The sequence below is a fragment of the Malus domestica genome, chromosome 08 (assembly GCF_042453785.1).
Source record: "Malus domestica chromosome 08, GDT2T_hap1".
In the NCBI taxonomy this organism is placed as follows: Eukaryota; Viridiplantae; Streptophyta; class Magnoliopsida; order Rosales; family Rosaceae; genus Malus; species Malus domestica.
The window spans coordinates 10,025,670-10,049,508 of NC_091668.1; the positions used below are offsets into that span (position 1 = coordinate 10,025,670).

The 23,839-nt window shown below is 40.0% G+C and overlaps 3 protein-coding genes across 7 annotated transcripts; 2 read left to right on the plus strand and 1 right to left on the minus strand.

Annotated features, from left to right (window-relative positions):
- The first annotated feature begins 424 nt into the window (after positions 1-424).
- LOC103441172 (protein tesmin/TSO1-like CXC 5) lies at positions 425-6,190 on the plus strand. Of its 5 annotated transcripts, XM_008379876.4 has the most exons (10): positions 425-1,310; positions 1,715-1,816; positions 2,453-2,630; positions 2,824-3,171; positions 3,488-3,591; positions 3,685-3,779; positions 4,445-4,569; positions 4,666-4,837; positions 5,209-5,417; positions 5,772-6,190. In XM_008379876.4, exons 1-10 carry the CDS (start codon positions 979-981, stop codon positions 5,787-5,789), a joined length of 1,683 nt encoding a protein of 560 aa, XP_008378098.3. In that variant the 5' UTR covers positions 425-978; the 3' UTR covers positions 5,790-6,190. The 5 variants fall into 5 exon arrangements, 4 of the variants coding, with proteins under 4 accessions (XP_008378098.3, XP_008378097.3, XP_070682884.1 ...); XR_011583671.1 differs by lacking the exon at positions 5,772-6,190 and having other exon boundaries at positions 4,661-4,837; positions 5,209-5,755; XM_008379875.4 differs by having other exon boundaries at positions 4,445-4,837.
- Positions 6,191-6,498: 308 nt separating this feature from the next.
- Positions 6,499-10,579, plus strand: LOC103441173 (uncharacterized). Its single transcript, XM_008379877.4, has 14 exons — positions 6,499-6,565; positions 6,653-6,940; positions 7,067-7,143; positions 7,805-7,885; positions 7,997-8,125; positions 8,209-8,295; positions 8,601-8,654; positions 8,799-8,889; positions 8,983-9,053; positions 9,133-9,202; positions 9,498-9,550; positions 9,689-9,782; positions 10,003-10,100; positions 10,335-10,579. The coding sequence occupies exons 2-14, from the start codon at positions 6,673-6,675 to the stop codon at positions 10,422-10,424; spliced, it is 1,263 nt and encodes a 420-aa protein (XP_008378099.3). The 5' UTR covers positions 6,499-6,565; positions 6,653-6,672; the 3' UTR covers positions 10,425-10,579.
- Positions 10,568-13,331, minus strand: LOC103441174 (protein PEROXIN-4). Its single transcript, XM_008379878.4, has 6 exons — positions 13,133-13,331; positions 12,810-12,871; positions 12,104-12,223; positions 11,893-12,021; positions 11,504-11,633; positions 10,568-10,894 (listed from the first exon to the last, which is right to left on the minus strand). Exons 2-6 carry the CDS (start codon positions 12,813-12,815, stop codon positions 10,806-10,808), a joined length of 474 nt encoding a protein of 157 aa, XP_008378100.1. The 5' UTR covers positions 12,816-12,871; positions 13,133-13,331; the 3' UTR covers positions 10,568-10,805.
- Positions 13,332-23,839: the final 10,508 nt, after the last annotated feature.

Genomic DNA, 23,839 nt, shown 5'->3' on the forward strand with positions numbered 1-23,839 from the left:
GAAAATAACTAAAGAAGAATTGAAATCGCTTATTTTTATTTTATTTTATTTATAAATATATCATGTTGTGGCCTGTTGTGGTAAATAATTAAGATTGAAGTGAGAGCCATGCTTCCATTGCTTTCTGTGCCTAAAAAATTTTATTTTCGTTTAAATAATTTCGGGGCAAAATTAAAAAGGAGTAGCTATTTTTGTAGATAACGACAAACAGCCTTCCTCTCCTCTTGTAGCCGCCGGGAAATACAAATTCCTAGTTCAAAAAATTAAACGCGTACTTTTCTTGCTTTATCGTTTTCAAATTTTGACCGTCCATTGTTTCCCTAGGTCAAGCAGAATCCATCATCGCCCGTACACGTTTCCCCCCCACTCACCCCCGATGCTCTCTGTACTCTAATTAGCGCCAAATTCCACTCGCGTCGCTCTCACAGAACAAAACCTAAAGCTCCTCCAGATCCAACGGCTGGCCACCACTCCTCACTCTCCCACCCAATCGTGAGCGTCCAACCGAGATTTTAAGCAAATCGTCCGATCACCTGTCGCTCTCATCCAGCCCTCCATTATTTAGGAAATTCAATTTCAAAAAACAACGAGGGGGAGTGAAAGAGAAAAAGACCAAAAGCTGGAGAGCTGCTCTATCTTCCCCAACTCTTCTGATTCTCTTTAGTCTCTCAAAATCTCTGATCCGATTCGAGATTTTCAGCAGCTGCAAATCGAGCTCCTTCAGAAATTTCACACTTTTTTTGTTTCAAAATTTTATGGCTGCTTTTTCGGTACTGGAAATCGCCGCCAAATCGCCGCCGTCTGTCCGCGACCGTCTCCGGTGACGATTGAGCTCCGAAACGACACCGTTTATCCGTTACCGATGGCGTGCGCGGTGGAATTATTTCTCGAAGGATTTTGATAATTTGTGTTTTGGAAATTAAATGCGAATTTGGGAGGCTGATTGTGCATGTTGGCGTTTGGATTCATTGGAGATTAATGGAGCAGAGCGAAACGGTCTCCGAGGTGGCGCCGAAGAAATTGGCGAGGCAATTGGATTTCACGACGGTGTACCGAGCGTCGGCGAGCGCGGCGTTGACGGACGTACAGCTACAGCTACAGACACCGTCACAGGCGCAGCAGCAGCCACAAATCTCACCGGCAAGACCGCAGTTGCATTTGCATTTACAGTCGCCGCAGCCTGCGGCAGTTCAGTTGTCGAAGCAGTTAACGCCGCCGCCGGCGATTCCGCAGTTTCAGGCTCGGCGGAGTCCGGCGCCGCCCGCAAACGTTCGGATTCCGCACCCGGTGCATAAGCTTTCGCAAGTGAGGTAAATTTCTATGAATTTTGATCATATCTGGAGTTACGGAGTTGAATTTCAAGTTTATATGGTGGATTTTGGTATTGAATATTGGCTTTGATGTAGAGCTAAAATTTATGATATTTATCGTAGGAAAACAGTGCAAAATTGGTAATTGCATGCTTGGATGGTAAAATATGGTTGCTTTGGGAGTGTGCATTTTACATTTATGGGAAATTTTGTTAAATTTTTCAGATGTGTTATTGATATTGGTAATGTCGTTGATAAATTGTCGAAAAAACAATAATTTCCAACTATTGTAATCATAGAGGTGGAAGCTCTGCTTTTGAGAATCTATTTGACGTTCTGCTTTGGTTGTGAGATTTGTTATATTATACTTCTCTTGACCTTTGTGTGCATGTGTGTCTCTTCAGAAAACAAGACTCTCCTGTATCACGCCAACGTGGCGATGAAAAAGATTGTACTCCAAAGAAGCAGAAGCAGTGCAATTGTAAAAACTCTCGGTGCCTGAAGTTGTAAGGACATTTCCTCCTCTTCGTAATTTTTAGCCTTAGAATGAGAATGCACCATTTGTGATTTGTATTTGTTTTCGGAATCTTGTCAATTTGAAACTTGGATACCTAAAACCCCTTTGTGAGTGATGTTTTCACTTCACATCTGCAGAGTGAGATATTCACACTATTGGTCCTGAGCACTTCAGCTCACCTTTTGCATATCTTGTCAATTCTCCATTACATTAAAACCTTGAAATTCATTTTAACCCTTTCATGTAGAGTTTCTGTTATCCTGTTTTTACAAGCGAAAATGCCAAAGTACTTTATAGTGGAAGCACAGCTCGTGGTCCATTAACATGTAAACAAAGTAACAAACAGATTTTCTCAATGATGCTTAAATTTGCTTACATAAAGCTGCAAGCTTGAATGTAATTCTCTGTGGATTTCATTCCATATGCATATTGGAACAAGATAATTTGTGGAAATAATGGAAATCCACTTTAAGTTAAGTTACTATCGATTGTCAGCTTTCTTTTCTAGTACTTTAATTCTATAGTTTTAAATTAGCCATATGTATGTCAGTATGTGGATCATTGTCTCTTCTGCTTCCCCCACATTCTTTTTACCACCTAAAGTCAAGACTTGATAATCTTGTAGGTACTGTGAGTGCTTTGCAGCTGGAATTTATTGTGATGGTTGCAACTGCTCAAATTGTCACAATAATGTGAACAATGAAGCTGCTAGGCAAGACGCAAGGGGAGCAATTTTAGAGCGTAATCCAAATGCTTTCCAACCAAAGATTGCTAGCAGCCCACAAGAATCTCGTGATGGTAGGGTATGTAATCTGACTCATATATTGCTTCATCTGTGCCCTTGGATTGACTTTTACCAAGTTCTTAGTGGAGACCAAACAAGGAGGTGCAAGCATAGTAGACACTTAATTTTTAGTCTGGTTATTGATGTTCTCATTAGATTGCATTTGGTAATTCAGCTCAGTGTACATTAACAGTTTCTTATAACAAATTCAGGAAGATGTTAGGGAAATTCAAGCGGCTGGAAAGCACAACAAAGGATGCCATTGTAAGAAATCAGGCTGCCTCAAGAAGTATTGTGAGTGCTTCCAAGCCAATATTCTATGCTCTGAAAATTGTAAATGCATGGACTGCAAGAACTTTGAAGGAAGTGAAGAGAGAAGAGCTCTCTATCATGAAGGCCACAATACCGCGGCCTACATGCAACAGGCTAATGCGGCCATTAGTGGGGCCATTGGAACCTCTGGTTATGGGACCCCTCTGGTGTCCAGAAAAAGAAAAGGCTATGAACTTTATTTTACAACTGGAAATCAATCCACTCATCCAATTGGACAACCTCAACAGGTACATTTTTCTTCAATTACTTGAATACATCTTTGTTAGGTTTTGGGTAGCTGTGTGTTTGGCGTTATGAATATTTTGATAAGTTGTTCTTGTCAGGCTTCAAAAAGTCCAGTTTTGCCATTATTAATACTTGAATGACCATAAGTTCACATTAGCTCATGAAGGCTAAGATAATGATCATTATTCTACACAAAATGCTTGCTGAATATGGCAATCCCTTCCAGATTAAATTCGGATCCAGTTCCTTATTTTTTCTTCCTTCATATCATTCGATCTATTTCTTAAGCTAACGGGCTTCATATTAACCTTATTTCAGGAAAATCATCTAAGACCTCATATGGCCTCTTCTTCTCAGTTGTCTGTTCCTATTTTTCGTGCTGATGCAGCTGTACCAAGACCTTCAAAAACCACTATATACAGGTGTGCTAATTTTCTTAACATTGCTAATTTAAAAGTTTTCTTTATTTTCCTTCAAAATATTGTAATACTAATCATCATGTTTCATGACTGAAGATCTCCATTGGCGGATATCATCCAACCAAAGAATGTAAAGGATCTGTGCTCACGTTTGGTTGTAGTTGCAGGAGCAGCTGCTAAGGCACTTGCAGGTTTTGGTTCTATACATAAGTCAATTAGATTCCTTTCTTCTCTTGCTGATACCTGTGCATCTCATTTCACCTTTAAGTTTTTAGCTCTCTTTTCTTTTTTCCTTGTTTAAAAGTTTTTAAGGACACTGCAAGCTAGAACCCTACTGGCCTCAAAAGTAGGTGGATTTACAATGGGTTCTCCCAAAGTAACAAATTTGTAGCTAATCAGTTGAATGAAAAGGCTATTATTCTAAGGCATGGAACTCTGTTGTTTTTGGGAAGTCACAATTCTATTAAGTTTGGTTTCAGTAAACTTGCTTTCAAACTAAAACTCCCTTCATAGGTTTTAAAAAAGAAAACGAACAAGAGGCTGTTTCTAAAGGGCCCAAGAAAAAGAGCTCATCTCCTCATGGTTATTGACCAAAATCAAGTACATGTTTTTTCTCTTTTATTTTCGTTCTCCTCCTCGACTTTTGCTTATTTCAGACTAATCAATAGATTTCTAGTTTAATTTTGATTTCCCTGGGGAGGAAAACTTGCTGTTTAGCTGGTAGCCAAAGACGAATCTAAAAGATCTTATTCTCCCCCCTTTTGAGTTGCTAGATGGATATTAGATATTCTCCATTTACCATATGGCTTTTCAAATATGTGATTCGCTTTAGGATTTGCTAATTTAATATGTGCAGGAGATATGCAAAGAGAGACAATCAATACTAGTACCACTTCATCCACCCAAGAGGGGGAAGAACATAAAATGGAACATGATAAGCAGCACGACGACCAATTAGGAGTGAACGAAGCAGATAGAGAAGTAAGTACCTTTTCTGGATCAAATGGAGTTGATGTGCAAAATAGTAGGCCAATGTCCCCTGTAACTCTTGCCCTGATGTGTGATGAACAAGATAAGATGTTTATGGAAGCTGGATTGCCAAAGGGTGCGGGAACTGATAATCCAAGTATGCCTGAGAAGCCAACTCAGGAAATAGGTTTCACAGAGATTTACGTGGAACAGGAAAGGCTTGTCCTGACCGGGTTCAGGGATTTCCTTAACCATCTTATTACTCGGGGGAGCATAAAAGGTGAGCTTCTTCAAGTTACAATTCTAACCTTATAATTGTAGAAACACAGAATGCCCATGTGCTTTGTGAATATTGTTGGGAATTTAATACTATGAGAACACCCTAAAAGAAAGATCAGTTTGGCTTTATTCGTATAATTTTCTACCTGTTCAGAGCATTGTGATAAATTGGATGATCATGTCTTCTGTTACTGTAACTAGCGGACCGCAGTTCTAGAGTGAATATGCATTTTGTCATTGATATAAATGGGTTTTCGTTATGTTGAGTTCCCCACATCATCATGTTCTATTTTGTGACCGTTAATTGATCTTGTTCTTCATTCATGCATCCAGCTAATCTAACAAGAGTGAGTCCTTTGGTGACTTTTGCAGAAACAATGTGTTCTCCCCAAGCCAAAACGGAGAGGTTAAGCCAGAAAGAATCCGTACAGGTTGGAACAGCAAAACCAAACACTGAACCCAGGTACCAGAAAGAGGTCTACATCAACGGCATTGTGAAATCTCCACTTTCATCAGCAAACGGTAAAATTCTTCAGTCGGCAACGACAGTCACTTCTGGTGACAATGATCTCACTCTAAAGGTTGGATTGCCCATTGAGAAATAATACTGAGCACTAAAAGCAATACCGGTTGTAACTTAGGATTCGAAGTAGTTCAAATGGTACCACCGTGCCTCTTTCGAGACACTTCGGCTTGATTTTGTGCCACATCAGTCGATCTTTAGGTCTCGCAGTTAGAAAAAAAGGAACTTTGAGAAACTAATGAGAGCCAGACCCTTTTTCTCTTGGTGCATAAATTAATTCTCGAAAGGGCTGCTTTCAGTTTCGTTATGCATTTATGCTGTGTACGATAAAAGTGCTTCTCTTTTGTTTCCCAGTTTTGGAAATTTCAATACACAACTGTTCAAATTTCACAATAATTGTTGTTTATAACAGTTGGATCTCGTTGAATAGCTGGGATTGAAAACCTGGGACTTGGTAGAGGAGCTAGAAAAAGCCTATCCCAGGAAAGCACTTTTCCCCTATACTACAGTACGATTATTCGATTACCGTATTTGCGGAGCTTCCTTGCATCTTCCATAAACTGTATTTTCGTTCTGATTGTTTTGTTTGCCTGAACGTTGCTTCCTACTGCTTTCATTTTTTGTTTGATTTTTCGTTCAAACAAAATTTGGCTCCATTAGGGTTCATCACCGCAAGAAGTCAAGCACACGAACTCAATCGGATACCGAAAATTTCTGTTTGGATGCTGGGAAATTTGAGAAAAGGATGTAAATACCAAATTAGTTTCTTAATTCACCGATTTGTAAAGAACTTGTAGCTTAAGCGATGGAAAGCATTTACTATTGTTATCATGTTTTTGATACTTCACTCCTCCATTATCGTTCGGCCGTATCCAACAAAACCATTGGAGGACCATTCCTGCATACGTTATCTTCAGGGGAGAGATTATGGAACATCAGTGATTGTATATAATTATGTGTTTATTTTTCTCATTACGTCACACACATATACAACAGATGATAAGATAAATGTTCGATACATTAAAAAAATAAGGCACAATTCTGATACATAAGTGTAAAGAAAGACTGATTCCACATGACTCTGGATTTAAAATAAACAAATCGTTTAACCCAAATGATTTCCATCATCACCTCAAAATTTTCTCAGCTGCCAATCACATTGATAAAGAAAATTTGGATATGATGAAACCATCGCACGCCAAAAAGGTTTTCATCGTTTGTACTAAATTATATTATTTAATGTTTCTCAAAAAAAAAAAAAATATTATTTAATAATAATAATATTCGTTTCAGGAGGAAAAGGAAGCTGCATCATGAGGACCCACTCGCTCATCGCTGCTCGTCAACAACCTCTGCAATCCAGGTCACCAAGCACCACGATCTCACACGTGGCACCTCCTCCGTCCCACACGTGTCTCTCCGTACCTCCCTCCCCGCCAAAACTGTCCTATAAATACCGGACCAAGTCGCAGGCCAGAAGCAGCAGATCAAAACTCAGTGACTGTGAAGTGAGCGAAATGGACGCTCAGAAGCTTCGCTCGGAGTTCCTCCAAGTTCTGCGCAGCAGACGATCGGGCGAAGGTGAGTGAATTTGTAGACGTTTATTTGCTTAATTTTCTGTTTGGCTGGTGAGAAAATTTGAGGGAATCGGTGGAAAATGTCTGATTGAATACTTGCCTGTTTGGTAACGTTTTGGATTCCTTTCAGTTCCAATGTTGGTTGAGCCGGCGAAACCGGTGGCGAATCCGTTGTTTCAGGAGGATAATCCAGCAAGCTTCAGTGAGGTTCGAATCTGATTCCAATTTGGAAATGCTTTTCTCACGCAAGTCTAATTTTTTAATAAAAGCATCTAGAAATCACTTATTGCTTCGTGAAGAAAAAGCACATACCTTATTACATCTAGAAGCACCTTTAGAGCATCTTTGTAATTTTATTTGATGGCTAATATGGCAAATTGAATACAAGTGTTAAATCTTCTTCTTTTCCAATGGATGTGTTAAATATTTATTTTATTATTTTATTATTTTATTAGGCTTAGAGTTACATTAATTATTAAAAAATAATCAAAATTAGTTTTAGTTTGTATTCTATTGATTGTTAATGGGATCTATGCATTAAAAAATTAAATTAAATATATTTGACTCCTTCTTTGTTTGCCGTCAAAAAAGGCATTAGAAAGTAAGAAGTCAAATGACTTACATACCATCATATATGACATATCCATTGGAGAATACTTAAATGTCTTTTAATCCTATTTGGCATATTTGACATCTCCTTTGGAGATGGTCTTAAACTTTTTTTTTTCTCAAATGTTGTTAGAAACACTTTTGGTGATCTGAAAGCTTATTCAAAGCACTTCCAAACAGGCCCCCATATGTGTTGAAAGTTGTGATTTTGACAATTCGAAATTGTTGAATTTATGGTGTTTTGTGTTTTGCTTGCTAGGCAATGAACGCTTGTCCGAAAGCCAGCATCCCCGATTTCAAGGATAAGCTGCAGGAAGAAAACCTTTACTTAAATACTGAGGTAGTTGGTTTAAGTCTAAATAATCAAATTTCTCAAATTATTATCGTTTAAGTAAATTTCGGGTTGGAGTTTTATGGTGGGGAATAATGTTCTTATTATCTTAAATGATAGGCAGGAGAGCAAGGGCGGTTGCCCGTGTTAATTTTGAGTATGAAGGAAAATTGTACCCAGAAAAGGCCTGCTGTTGTCTTTCTGCATAGTACAAACAAGAACAAAGAATGGTTAAGACCATTGCTTGAGGTACCTGATCTTTTTGTGCGATCTTTCAATTACAATCTACACTCGGTCAGAGCAAGAATTCTCATGTTTGTGTTGTTTTTCAGGCCTATGCTTCAAGGGGATACGTAGCAATTGCCATTGATTCCCGCTACCATGGCGAACGTGCCAGAAATATCTCCACTTACAGAGATGTACGTATATTTTTCCACCTTTGCTTCGTCGTAATTATGTGATTTTGGCCTGTGGTTTGGTAAAAGCACAATCTAGATGCTGTTTTCAAGTTTTTTGGTTTATGAATCTCCTCATAGATTAAAGTGTCGGGTAAGTACCTATTGTGAGCTGTGCTATGGTAGTGTGAGTTCTAGACTAGTACTTCACATGGTTTTCTCAAGAAAACGTGAACCGATCTTAGATTGAGCGAGGCGTCCTACTCTGGTTTAAGCTAGTAAGCATTCCTACGCCATACAAACTGATCTGGGGATTTATTCGCATGCAGGCTCTCGTATCAGCATGGAAAAAAGGTGATACAATGCCATTCTTATTTGATACGGTAACTCCACTTGTTTTTGTGTGAATAAGATAGTTACTCAACTGGTACATTGAAGTAGGAAAATTGATAAGTTGAAATGTAGTTCGTCATTGGGAATTGTTATCTGATGATTGTGTGTGAATGAAATAAATTTCATTATCGCAGGTCTGGGACTTGATAAAATTGGCAGATTATTTAACACAGAGGGAGGATATAGACCCTACTAGGGTAGGAATCACCGGTGAATCACTTGGAGGTTTGTGAAGGAAAACTTTATGAGACGGAAACTTGAAAATACATTACCTCTTTCTGTGCAACTCCAAAGTCATCTTGTTATTTTCCGATGCAGGGATGCATGCATGGTTTGCTGCTGCTGCTGACACCCGTTATGCAGTAGTGGTTCCTATAATTGGTGTTCAGGTGCTGCATCTAATATCATTAGTTATAAGTTCACCTCTTGTGATTCTAAATTTCTAACTCAGTGCAACTACATCTGCAGGGATTTCGATGGGCCATAGACAACGATAAGTGGCAGGCTCGAGTTGACAGTATAAAACCTGTTTTTGAGGGTAAGAGAAGTAGAAGATTGAATTATATATTAGAAAGTATACTTTTGGTTTCACTCCAACGATTAGTTTCGTTTTTCGCTCTTAGTTCCCTTCCAATAGTAGATTCTTTTGCCTCCATTTTTGTTAGTAATGAGTCTACATACGATTATAGTGTAGTGGTTCAAGTTTCTTCATAAATTCTCTTTTGTTCGATTCATTTGAACGAAAACCTAGACCTTCTTTTAGTGTTTCTTGTCTTCGTAGACAGGGTTGTGTTTACTTCTCTGATTCTTTCATTTTCTCGGTTGTACTGCAGAAGCACGAATTGATCTTAGGAAGAGTGTGATTGACAAAGAAGTGGTGGAGAAGGTTCGCTACATACTTGACTCTCAGATACGAATTGATCTCGGGGAGTCTGATCTATACATTCAGTATTTCAAACTAGAAGGGGTAATTGATTGTTATTATGAAGTTGGACGACAGCTTACAATTTACTTATCTGACCAGGTCTGGGATAGGATTGCTCCAGGTCTGGCCTCCCAGTTTGATTCTCCTTACTTGATTCCAGCTATCGCACCTCGTCCTCTGTTGATTTTAAACGGTAAAATTCCGTTTCACAGTGGAGCTACGAATCACAAACATAGTGATGCTTCACCTATTTGTCCATCGCCCTGTCCTAATCCTAATGCGGAGCAGTACTTTCTTAAATCCACTTGACAATGGACAATCTTCAAGAATTCTTGTTTTCCTTCAATTTATTCGTCGTGAAGATGACTTCATGTTAGTTTTTATCATGTTTCATTTATTTCCGAAAATATCAGGTGCCGAAGATCCTCGATGTCCGCTTGCTGGTCTGGAAGTTCCCAACTCCAAAGCATGCAAGGCTTATGCAGATGGGCACGCCATAGACAACTTCAAGGTACGGAGTAGCGCTGTCATACCCTGCAAATAATTTTCACAAATTTCACCGTCTTCAACCGCATTTAGAGCCTCTGATTTAGCACTTCTTGTGTTCAAATCTTCCTTCATGCTCATGGCCGACGTTCATATTTGTTCATCCAAACGCAAATAATATCGAACCTTGGCATTTTATTTTCCTTTTGTAGATTAGTTGACAAAGCTATTCAATGACCTTCATTTCATCGTAATGCAGTTCATAGCGCAGCCAGGAATCGGGCACCAAATGACCCCGCTCATGGTAGTCGAGGCCAGTGACTGGTTCGACCAGTTTCTGAAGCAGTGAGGCCGTGGTTGCAGTCGTTCCGTTCGTTGTTTCTACCCAATCTAGTTTCCCAATGTTCATATGTAATTAGATCCAATCGGCTTCTGGGCTTAAGCAATGTACTCTGTGATAATGTATCATGAAGACCGAAATAATGCATCGTGTTTTCAGCAAAATCATATGGTAGTACGGACTTTTATTAAAACATCGTTCTTAAACGAGTAGGATTTTCAGTTACGTCTATCAGAAATTCACATTCAAATCATGATGTATAAATATCCCCCAAGCTAATATGTGTCCAGGTTTACATTATGTGCAACTTCGTGCATAAAATCAGGCAATACAATCACATACCGGCAGCTCCTAAAATTGAAGACAAAAAACTGGAGCATGCCCGCTTCGTCAGCCTTTCTTGGGCATGGCAGCAAGCCTAGTGTACATTCGTGCCATGGAATAGTACCCTCGGAGGTCGCCAGAACGCAGAAGATTGCCTACCACACAAGCAAGACCAATTAACTAAAACAGAAGATGGAAAATAAAATTGACAGTACTTTGCATATTAACTCAAATCTAGCACTCAGTTTAATGCAACATTGTGGAAGGAATAGTTGAAGCTATCTGTAGTTTAATTCTAAAAAGATATTTTTGCCACGGCATTTTTTCACGGAATACATGGAATTGGGGATTCCAGGTGAATTTCATCTTCTACAATGCAAATGCATCAATAAGGGATGCGCCCAAGTTCTTTAAGTTATCTCCTTTCTTCATAACAAATGCAGATATGGAAAACTTGACCAACTTTCTTCCTTGTAATGGAGGTAGTCATAAGTAAACTATCGTTCACTAGCCTCAGACGATTATTTATGTATGTCTTCCCTAGTTTTAGAATCCTAGTTCTCGGACATCCATGGGAACAAAGCTTAGGTGTCATAAGAAACGCCCATTATTGAAACGAAAACTTAAGGGGGTATCCAGTCGCTGGCTTAAGAATTGATAAAGACGACTCACAAAGCACAAGGGATAGAAGTATAAATACTGAGCTTCTATAACTTAAAAATCCAATGTCAATGCTTATATACATAATATGCGTGCCAACTAACCAGAATCACAGTTCAATGGGCTGTCAGGTTCTGGATGGGCCATTAAAGCGATTATAGCCCTACAAACAGATTGAAGTGTCCAAGCAGGGCTCCATGCATTCTTTAAAATATCAAGGCAAATCTCTCCCGTCTGCATAGAAAACAACTTCAGAAAAATGAAATAATACTTGATGTGTTTAGAAAAGTACATTAAACATATAGTTTCCAATCTAATTTTCATTGGTGATCCAGTCATTTGTCAGAGGGTAAGCCTGGTAGACCGAGCAATTAACCATATGAAATCCTCAGTAAGCTTTGATGCACTACTTCATTGAAAGTTTTGATAGAACAAATTCAGGTAGTAGTTCATATTCAAACAGATTAGACGCAATCATATAAAGAGTTCATACCTTGAAATGTACATTTGGATGGAATATTTTTGTCAAGAACCTGACTTGTGGAGGTTGCAAAGGATACTGCTCAGGCACCGCAAAAGCAAGCTGGAATATACCGCCTTCAAATGGGGTCTCTGATGGACCCTACAGGCAAAATTTGGACAGATGAGGACAAACAATATAACAATATACCCCAAGAAGTTTTCATTGTAATGACTGAGCGTACCTTGATGAGAGCAGTCCATTTAAATATGTTTGTGTCATCACAAACTAATTGAATATCTGGATCAGCAACTTTCTCTCGCTGCACCTCTTTGTATTCCTTGAAAAGCCTTGCCCTTGATGCCTGCAAAAACTTATGTCTTCAAAATGGTTTCACCGCATGGTTTAAAAAAGTTATGCATTAAACCAATCGAAGACCAGAAGCAGAGCAAATGTTGTATAATGGCAACACCCGGCTAGCCATTAAAGTGCATCATTCACATTGGATTCACTTCCATCTTAAAGATACGATTGTTTTTCACGATTTTATCTTTTCAGTGTGGTATTCGTAACGATTCCACACTATGCAATACAACATACTAGTCATTCAAGTTCATCATTATCGCTCCATTAGGCCCCACAGTCTCCTTCCTCTCCACAAAACAAACGATGCTTTATCCTCAAACTCAAATCTATTCTCCCTCCATCTGTCACCTTTCTAGCTTTTTACCGCATCTTTCGACAATCCTCCCTCTATCCCAATCCACTTTCAGCCATAAAAGTTTGACACATTTCAAACAATTAACAATTTGTTAACCAACAACACTCATATTCCAATATCCTCTGAAGCTAAACAGAATTCGGATAAACAACCTATCGAAAATAAACCCGAAAAACAATAATGAATTCTAGCTATAACCTGACTGGCCAAAACAAGAACTTGAGCTAACCTGCATGTTGATTGACGCCTTGGAAACTCAAAACGCAGCACTGCACCACAAAGCCCCACTATCTGAACAGAATTACAACATTTTTTCACAAAATTAACAATAAATAATAATAAATAAGTAAATAAAAACTGGAAATTTCAGTTGATTGGAAGTTTTGATTTCGCCACACGCATCCAAACCCACAACCTCCGGAAGACTGAATCAATACAATTCGATTGATATGGGGCAATATACGCAATTTGATGCACCTCAGGGGTATAAAACATAAATTTCGATTTTTGCAGAAAATATTCAAGCAATCGATTGGAATCCCAGAAGCTTACCTTGCAGAGAACTTGGTTTCCTCGGGAGAGATGAAGATCGACGATCGATTTCTTTACAGTCGGGTTAGGAATGGGATTTGTTATACGGTGCGAAAAGGGACACGGAACGGGGAACCCACCGCCCAATAAACAGCGGCCACGTTTCAGATTATATTTTGTTCACCAAACTATAGTTTCCATTTTTGGGAAATTTTTTTCAGTAAGCTCGTAATACGGACTAGGAAATTTTTTTTTTTTTTTTTTGCTAGACATTGAGGAAAGATCTTTCATTTTCAATGCAGAAAGACCGCAGGCAGTACACCATGTGACATACTATAAATGGAGAGACATTGAAAATTATATTCTAAAAATAAGACACATTAGTCTTTTCTCTATTTATATCATAATATGTGATATACTACTTTGTGTTCTATGTACACATAAAAATTATCAACAATGAGACTCCTATTGTAAAATCGACGGAATGTGTGCAGTTGAATACAAAGTAAATAAGATACAATTTTTACTAGGTTCGGCAAGTGTGCCTACGTCATCAACGCAACAGTAGTACTTTCTTTTATTATGTGAAATAATTAGAGTACAAAGATAACTCTCACTATTTTCTTTCTTCTCTTTAGCCCAACTCATTGGTATTTTATTATGTATCTTTCTTCTTTCTCTTCTTCTTCTCCTCTCTCTTCTTTTCTTTCTTACTTTTTTTTCTTCATCCGTATGCTCTCATTTTATAGGCAAAAGATTACTCTAGCAATACTATTTGCTTTACAAACTTTCTTTATATGAATGATAACCTATCTGATTTTTCTTTGGATGAATAGTAACAAACTATTCATGTGGGCCATCCACATATTTCATTGCAACACTCCCCCTTAGATAGCCATATGTTAATTTTGGTTACCTCGTTAAAACCTTGATCTGTTTTGGATGCTCCCCCTGATGAGTATCTCCCCCTAATTTCGAATTCTTTAATCTGACTGACTACTATGTTGATGTAATCTGATATCATTCATGATAGTTGGAGTGTTTGCTTCTGTAGGTGGTTCACATGCGCTTCAAATTTTAATGACCACATGTCTTAACCAAACTCCTGTATTTCTGTGAGATATAAAAAACCACATGCGCTCCAAATGTAATCTGATACCATTCACGAGGATGAATGATCTTTCTTAGTGTCTAATTATTGGTTAATCATTTGAGTATTCAGCTCATAATCTTCAATCCATATGGTTTTTTAATACCATAAACATTTTGGATAAGATTTGTGTTGGCATATTGTTTGATCTGCAGCTCAAGACAATATTCCTTTCAACACTTTATAATCTTTCTAGACTCTTTAGAAGTCCCAATTTAATATCAACTCTTGCAAGAAATTTAGTATTTTACAACAATATCATAATGATAGTATTCACTAAGGCAATTTATACCATCTATTGGTATCGAGTACATAATTTATGCTTTACCATTCCAGGGCTTTCTTCAAGAAATTTGAATCATTAAGGGATTTTCTACACTTCATGACACATTTTCCTTTGGAATTTATACAGGGCAACTTGCTTCCATGTATACTTGAGGGATTTACTTGCGGAGATATGCTTCAGGCACGTATAATTCTCCATTGAAATGAACAAGCTTCACAATGAGAAATCATGTTTCCAGGAGTGTATTACAATTTCAGGTTTCAATTGGAAACCTTGTGTCATATCATGTGAGTGTATTTCACTGTATTACAAATGCCCATATGTAACCTTCTAGGTTCAACATCATTTGGTGATTTGTATTATAGGTCCATTTTTTCACGTTCGTAATAAATTGTAATAGAATTGCCTTTCTCTATTTTTGGCCAATAATTTTTCTTTTTGTTGATGAACAAAAGAACGTGGCTCAATATCAACACAACTCATTAATGAATTTAGTAGCTACCGAAAACCAAAATTAACATTGGTAATCGTCAATTTGTGATCCCATAAATTCTCATGTGCAACACATGTGTTTGTACCATACTTGACCAATCCCGAAACTACTGAGCACGGTTCAACATTATACCGTCAAGGACCCAGAAGAGTTTCCCTCAAACCAAGAGGCCAATCACAACACGACACGTGTCAACATCAGAAGTCAATCATAACGCGACACATGTCGACATAAGAAGCCAATCATAGCGCGACACGTGTCAACATCAGAAGCCAATCACAACACAGCATGTGTCAATGTCAGAACAAAGCTAGAAACTCTCTTCTATAAAAGAAGATCATTCTCCCACAATATTTCCTAATGTCATTTGTACTAAATCATTCACTAGTACTCACAAAAGGAGAGCTTGAACCTATGTACTTGTGTAAACCCTTCACAATTAATGAGAACTCCTCTACTCCGTGGACGTAGCTAATCTAGGTGAACCACGTACATCTTATTTTTGCTTCTGTGTCTCTATCCATTTACATACTTATCCACACTAATGACCGGAGCAATCTAGCGAAGATCACAAACTTAACACTTTCTGTTGTACCAAAGTCCCCACTGATTTTGTGCATCAACATTTGGCGCCGTCTGTGGCAACGACACTTATTCCCACTCTCTTCAGCTTTGTTAAACTGGTTTCCACCATTCGTACACTCTATTTTGACCAGGCATCCCTCTCCAAATAGGGAGCGAAGGAAGCCATAGCACGCAGAATGACACCCCTCTTGCCTTGGTGCGAGGCAACAAAAGAAGGAAGGAAAAAGGGTTGCTCTTCAAGCTACAGTTGATGAGCTAGAAGCTCAGAATAACAAGATAACAATGAAGAATGAGGTCCTCCAGAAGCAGTATGAGAAGCTCTTTGAGACGCTCCACGAAAATAGGCATACTCAAACACACGAGCTCGTTACCCCTGTAGACATCAACCATAATTTGGGTGCCTCCCAACACGGAGGGTCACCTTCCTTCGACATGGGTATCCCTGATGAGGAGCGAGCTAATCATCAAAACATTGATCAACATGAGACTTCTTTCAACCCAGCTACTTCGACCCGAAGCAGGAGAAATGGAGGAAGACACCTCTTTACAGAAGGAGTGGAAGGATCGAAAGCCTTCTTTCGCTACTGTTGAGATTTCCTAAAGCAACATCGAGACAATCTCATCCATGTAAGCTCGAAGATCAATGACTCAAGGGTCTTTGAAAGACTCGGTCCCCTCCCATGTCCCAGGCTGGCTACCAATTTGGGGAAGGGGTAACAAGTCCTAGAGAAACACGAAGGTATAGGGGACTCAGAGATGTTCCGACAGACATACCTTGGAAGTCAGTACGGCGAGTCTAGGGAAAAATCACATGCTCTTGATCAAACCTTCATACTTCCAAGAGGAGATGGAGATTTACGAAAGAAAGCTCCAGTGGTACATGACTCTACTCAGGACCCTCTTGTCCTACAGCTTCTTAAGGAAGTAAACAAGTTGAAGGCCGAACAACAAGTTGAGATACTTGATTGGAACCAACCTAGGCCTGGCCCTCTTACAATGAGGATCCTCGACACCCCTTCTAAGCAAAGACAAAGCAGAAGCTTGGCTTGCAACTCTATATTAGAAATGAGGACCTGATTGGACACCTTAACCTTTTTGAGTCCACCATGGCATACCAGATGCACATCGACGAAGAACAATGTCTTCTCTTCCCTTCCACCCTCTCTGGCGAAGCTCTAAAACTGGTATTGTCATTTTCCACCTGAGACTGTAGACTCATTTGAGGAATTGAGGAAACTGTTTGTTTCTCAATACATTTTCCAGACCGGTTGCTTGCATTCCCCAGATGACTTGTACACTATTCGCCAGAAGCTAGACGAGTCATTACGTATGTATGCTGGCCGCTTCAACCAAGAGTATTCTTGTTGTGCCGAGGCAGACGATAAGACTGCCCTCAAAGCCTTCACGGCATGCCTACGTGATTGTTTCTTCAAGTACATGATCAATGCCAACACTTGGAAGACTTACTCTGAGGTGATGGCACATGCTTACAACCATGCATTCGCTGAGGCAATGACATATCAAGGGAAACCCCCACAGCCACCCCTTATCAGCAAGTAGGAAGTGGAAGCCAGATCCAACCAAATGAGAAGACCGAGCCAAACAGCAGCAGTGCCTCCCCCTGCCTTACTTAATACTTCGCCAAGTCAATAGACATATCAATCTCAGGGTAAAAGGAAAGATTTCCATCCTCACCAGTCTCATTTTAGTAAAAGGAGTAAGGGACACTATGGCGATAACCAAGGGTATCGCCACGATAATGCCCACCCCCAGTCAGTCAACACAGTGGGCCAAACACGTGTCAAGACAGGCCCTACCCCGAGGTATGAGACATACACACCTTTGAACGCCACATGCGTGGCCATTTACCCCAGCATAGCACACTTGATACCAAAGCCAATGCCGAGGCAGTCGGGTTACAAGCCCACGAAGAACACGGACACATTTTGCTACTACCACGAGCATAACGGCCATGACGACGAGAAATGTATCATTCTTCGTGATCATATTGAAGCTTTGGCGCGTGAAGGAAAAATTGATCGATTTCTTCTTCACCCTTCAAAGGATAACCGTAACCAACGCTAAGTGAATGTGATATATTCCATAAGCGGCGGCACGCCCATATCTGAATCTTCCAATAGGGTCATGAAAAACAGCGAACGAGCTTTAAGGCCTGGCCACCAAGTGTTTCACGTGGAAGACATCAGGGGAGCCAAGTATCAAAAGCCTAACTGGGATCCAATATGTTTCTACCTAAAGGAAAAAAGAGGTATCATCTACCCTCACAACGACCTACTGATCGTAGAGGCTCACATAGCCAACTTTGAAGTACGACGAATCCTGGTAGACACGGGGGCTTCAATCAATATCATGTTTGCTGAAGCTTTCAGGGTACTTAATGTAGCTGAAACTTGCTCGATCGCTCGATTTCTCCTCTGATAAGCTTCTCCGGTGATATCGTGCAACCTATAGGGAGCATACACTTACCTTTCACCATTGGTACAGGTCTTTACATAGCTACCATTACCACTAACTTCCTGGTAGTTGATTGCCCAACGGCATACAATGTTATCTTTGGACGCACAGGCATCAATGATCTCAGGGCCATGGTATCCACACATATGTTGTTAATGAAATTTCCAACCCCCTATGGTAATGGTTACATCAAATGAGATCAACTTAGTGCACGGTTATGTTACAACACTTCGGTCAAGCAACAACACCTGCCTGTGCCCAAGGAAACCTTTTCTATACATGACCAAGTCATAAAGACCAACCCGGATGAAGCCAACTTGGATCTTCACAGTGGCAATAGTCAACCCGACGATCCTCGAGATGACTTTTGCACCCAGCAAGCACAACCCGTTGAAGAGCCGGAGAAGGTTTCTATATCAAAAGATTATCCAGATCGCATGGTGAAGATTGACACCACTTTGTCACCACCCATTCGGTTGGCATTGATCTTTTTTTTGCAAGAGAACACTGATGTCTTTGCATGGTCATACGAGGACATACCAGGCATCTCTCCCGATATCATATGTCATCGCTTGAGTATTGACCCCAAGACCAAGCTGGTGAGACAGAAGCGAAGATCTTATAATGTTGAACAATACGAAGCAATGAAGGCAGAAGTTGAAAAACTCAAAGGCATAGACTTTGTCCGCGAAGTCAATTACCCAACATGGGTAGCAAATGTGGTCATTGTTAAGAAAAATTAGACCAAAGAAAGTCTCTTGCTCCAAAAGGTCTTGTGGAGAATGTGTGTCGACTACACCGACCTAAACAAAGGATGCCCGAATGATAGCTTTCTTCTTCCTCTCATTGACAGACTTATAGACTCTACGGCAGGGTGTGAACTCCTGAGCTTCATGGATGCTTACTCAAAATACAACCAAATCCTTATGAATCCTTCAGACCAAGAACACAAAGCCTTCACTACTGACAGGGGACTATATTGCTATAAAGTCATGCCCTTTGGCCTAAAGAATGCAGGAATGACTTATCAGAGACTAGTCAATTCAATGTTCGCCGAACAGATTGGGAAAAGCATGGAAGTTTACGTTGATGATATGTTAGTCAAGAGCAAACATGCTGACCAACACATCGCTAACCTATCTGAAACTTTCACCATTCTGAAGAGGTATCGAATGAGGTTGAACCCTAACAAATGTGCTTTCGGTGTAGGCTCTAGTAAATTCTTAGGCTTCATGATAAGCCAACGAGGCATTGAGGCTAATCCCAAGATGATCAAAGCAATCCTCGACATGAAGGAACCGGTAACTTCAAAAGACATCCAGAGCCTTACTGGCAAGGTGGCAGCCTTAACTAGGTTCATCTCTAAGGCCACAGACATATGTGCTCATTTCTTCAAAACACTTAAGGGAAGTAAGAAGTATATTACATGGACTGATGAATGTGCCGAGGCATTCAAGAACCTCAAAGACTACATAAGTAAAGTCCCTCTGCTATCCAAACCTGAGGTTGGTGACACTCTCATTATCTATCTGTCGGTATTGGCTTCAGCAGTAAGTTTCATTCTCATTCGAAAGGATGGTAATGTCGAACGGCATGTCTACTACGTTAACAATGCCTTACAAGATGCAGAGACACGATACTCTAACATTGAGAAATTGGCTCTAGCATTGGTCATGTCTGCTTGAAAACTTCACCCTTACTTTCAAGCACACTCCATCATCGTGCTTACAAATCATCATCTTCGACAGATACTCCAAAGTCCTGACACTTCTGGGCGAATGATAAAATGGGTGATAACATTGGGTGAGTTTGACATCTCCTACCAACCAAAGCCAGCTGAGAAGGGCCAAGCAGTGGCAGACTTCATCGCCGACTTCACATATCCTGTTGACATTATTTCTACGCCTAAAGAAATGATTTCATTACCCTCAGAAGCTCAGAAAATAGAACTAACAACCCCAGCATGGAGTCTATATGTTGATGGCTCGTCCAACCAACAGGGTTGTGGAGCAGGACTAGTCTTTACAACCCCTGACAAAGTGGCGATGGAGTATGCTCTTCGTTTCAAATTCAAGGCGTCGAATAATGAGGCCGAATATGAAGCCCTCATAGAAGGCTTACGTTTAGCCAAACACCTTAGTGTTAAACGAATTGATATCTTTAGTGACTCCCAATTGGTGGTTGACCAGGTCACCAACAACTTTGACGCTAAGGATAACTCCATGGCAGCATATTTGGCACAAACACAATTGTTGCTTAAGCACTTCCACTACCAGATCACCCAAATTCCTCGAGCGGCAAATAGTCATGCAAATGCTTTGGCTCGCATCGCCTCAGCGGTGGAAGACAAGATTAGAAAAAAAATTCAGGTCGAATTGTTGGCAGCACCAAGCACCATGGCTGTGGAAGTGTGCAACTTACAACATGGGGATAGTTGGATTACCTCGATTTATAGATTCCTTGCTCATGGCATCATTCCAAATGACAAAGTCCAAGCTAAGCAGATTCGACACAAGGCTACCCGTTGCTTGATCATCAATGACCAACTCTACAAGCGGGGTTTTAACCTACCATACCTAAGATGCCTTACGCCCGCAGAGGCAGAAACTGTCATTCGGGAAATACATGAAGGAGTCTGCGGAGATCATACTGGATCTCGATCCCTAACACACAAGGCTTTTTGCCAAGGATATTACTGGCCAACACTCCACCAAGATGCCATCAGAATATCTCGCTCATATGATAAGTGTCAACGTTAAGTAACTATTCATCTCTCCTCCCGAGCTGCTCATTCCTATGATCAGCCCTTGAACCTTCGCCCAATGGGGACTTGATTTGATCAACCCAATGCCCGCATGGAAGGGTAAGGTCCGTTATGCAATCGTTGCAGTTGACTACTTCACAAAGTGGGCTGAAGTAGAACACTTGGTAACCATTACTGAGGTAAAAATAGAAGACTTCGTATGGAAGAACATCTTTTGTAGATTCGGCATTCCCAATGCGATAGTCATTGACAACGGGCGACAGTTCGACAACAATAAGTTCAAGATGTTCTGCTCTAAGTTCAACATCAACTTATGTTTTGCCTCCCCAGCTCATCCCCAGTCTAATGGACAAGTCGAAGCCATCAACAAAATAATCAAGTGAACTTTGAAAACCAGCTTGGACAAGGCTAAAGGTTGTTGGCCAGAATTTGTACCCTAAGTTCTTTGGTCATACCGCACTTCGTATCAGACATCAACAGGAGAAACCCCATTCTCACTTGCCTTTGGTACAGAGGTAGTTGTCCTAATTGAGCTTGAGCAAGCAACGTTTCGAGTCCAGAACTACGTGCAAAGCGAAAATGACAAACAACTTGCCCTCAACTTAGATCTAGTCGAGGAACACAGAAAAAAGGCTCACTTGAGGAATGTCGCCTACAAGCAGCGCATTTCCAACTACTATGACTCAATGGTCAAACCTCGTTCTTTCAAAGTGAGGGACTGGGTATTGAAGAAAAAATTACTCTGCGACAGAGTCTCGAGTGAATGAACACTTAGTCCAAACTGGGATGGGCCGTTTGAAGTTGTCGGCATCAGTCGCCCTAGCTCCTACAAGCTTAGAAGCTTTGATGGCAAGACCCTTGGCCATCTATGGAACGCTGACCACTTAAAGTACTATTACAAGTAAACTCACATGGTACAAGTGTTAAGCTTCAGCCGTTCGGCATCCTATGTAACAAAAACTATTTGGGATGAATTCAATAAAGAGGTGATTTTGACAACTCGGCCCTAATTCTCTTACATTCCTAGCAATGAAACACTCGGGTTCAAAGCTTCAACATGAATGTTTCCAACATGAAACAAAGTCTAAGTATATGTTAACAAGACTAAACAAATAAATGAACAGCTTTACAGTATATTCCTTCAATCATACATTCCAACACATTCATAGCCAACTGTGCTTCGAAAGGGTTCAACATACTTTGTGTCATTCGACACGTGCTACAATATGCCTTGACACCTTACCCTTATTCTTACCAACCAGGTGATGAAATATGAAGAAGGAACTCATCTTCATGCCACCAACCATGTGAAGAAGTAACTCATCTTCATGCCACCAACTAGGTGATGAAATGTACAACCCGTATTTTCTTTCACGTCACCAACCATGTGATGAAATGTACAACCCATACTCTAATATCATTTAGCAACTTGCCATTCATGCCACCAACCAAGTGAAGAAGGAACTCATCTTCGTGCCACCAACCAGGTGATGAAATGTGATGAAAGGTGGTGAAGGAACTCACATTCGTACCACCAACCAAGTGATGAAAGCAACTCACCATTCATTCCACCTACCAGAAGACGAGTGGTATAATTTGTACATGTGAACTCCTAACATTCACAAATAATTAAAAACCCTCAAGCTTGACAACTCAACTAGAGAGCACTTATGCCCAACGAAAGTTATAATCACCAACAAAGTCTTATTGCAAGCCAACAACAACTTCAGTGCATGGCATACGAAGATCAAACTATTCAGCCCTCTTGCATCTGCTTCACACATTTCTCCTCTGTAACAATGCAAACACTACAACTCGTAGAAAGCTTCACACACTCTTGATCAAGACAGTGTGAAGCAAAACCAATTTATGGTGCCAACAAAAGCTTCATTAAATGAGTTCAACCACAATTCTCAAAAGCTTCACACACTCTTGATCAAGACAGTGTGAAACAAAACCAATTTATGGTGCCAACAAGAGCTTCATCTATGAAGGGCAACCACAATTCTCAAAAGCTTCACACACTCTTGATCAAGACAATGTGAAACAAAACCAATTTATGGTGCCAACAAAAGCTTCATCAAAGGAGGTCAACCACAATTACCAATTTATGGTGCCAATAAGAGCTTCATCAATAGAGGGCAACCATAATTCTTAAAAGCTCCACACACTCTTGATCAAGACAGTGTGAAGCAAAACCAATTTATGGTGCCAACAAGAACTTCATCAATGAAGGGCAACCGCAATTCTCAAAAGCTTCACACACTCTTGATTAAGACAGTGTGAAGTAAAACCAATTTATGGTGCCAACAAGAGCTTTATTAAAGGAGTTCAACCACAATTCTCAAAAGCTTCATACACTCTTGATTAAGATAGTGTGAAGCAAAACCAATTTATAGTGCCAACAAGAGCTTCATCAATGAAGGGCAACCACAATTCTCAAAAGCTTCACACACTCTTGATCAAGACAGTGTGAAGCAAAACCAATTTATGGTGCCAATAAGAGCTTTATCAATGGAGAGCAACCACAATTCTCAAAAGCTTCACACACTTTTGATCAAGACAGTGTGAAGCAAAACCAATTTATGGTGCCAACAAAAGCTTCCTCAATAAAGGGCAACTACAATTCGTACAAAGCTTCACACACTCTTAATCAAGACTGTTTGAAGCAAATTCAATTTATATGGTTCATCCAAACCTTCGACTACTACAAGGTGTGGCTTGCATCACAAACTCTTGCTCAACAGTGTGGAAGCAAAATTTGTATATTTTGTCTCTCCCACATTTTCAAATTTCTAGTTTTCCCCCCAAAAAAAAAAGAAAAAAAAAAGGAAATGCAACAAAGCTTCATCAATGGAGGACAATTACAAATTCTCAAAAGCTTCACACTATCTTGATCAAGATAGTGTGAAGCAAAATCAATTCATGGTACCCAATAAAGCTTCACCACAAAAGCTTTACCAACAAAAGCTTCA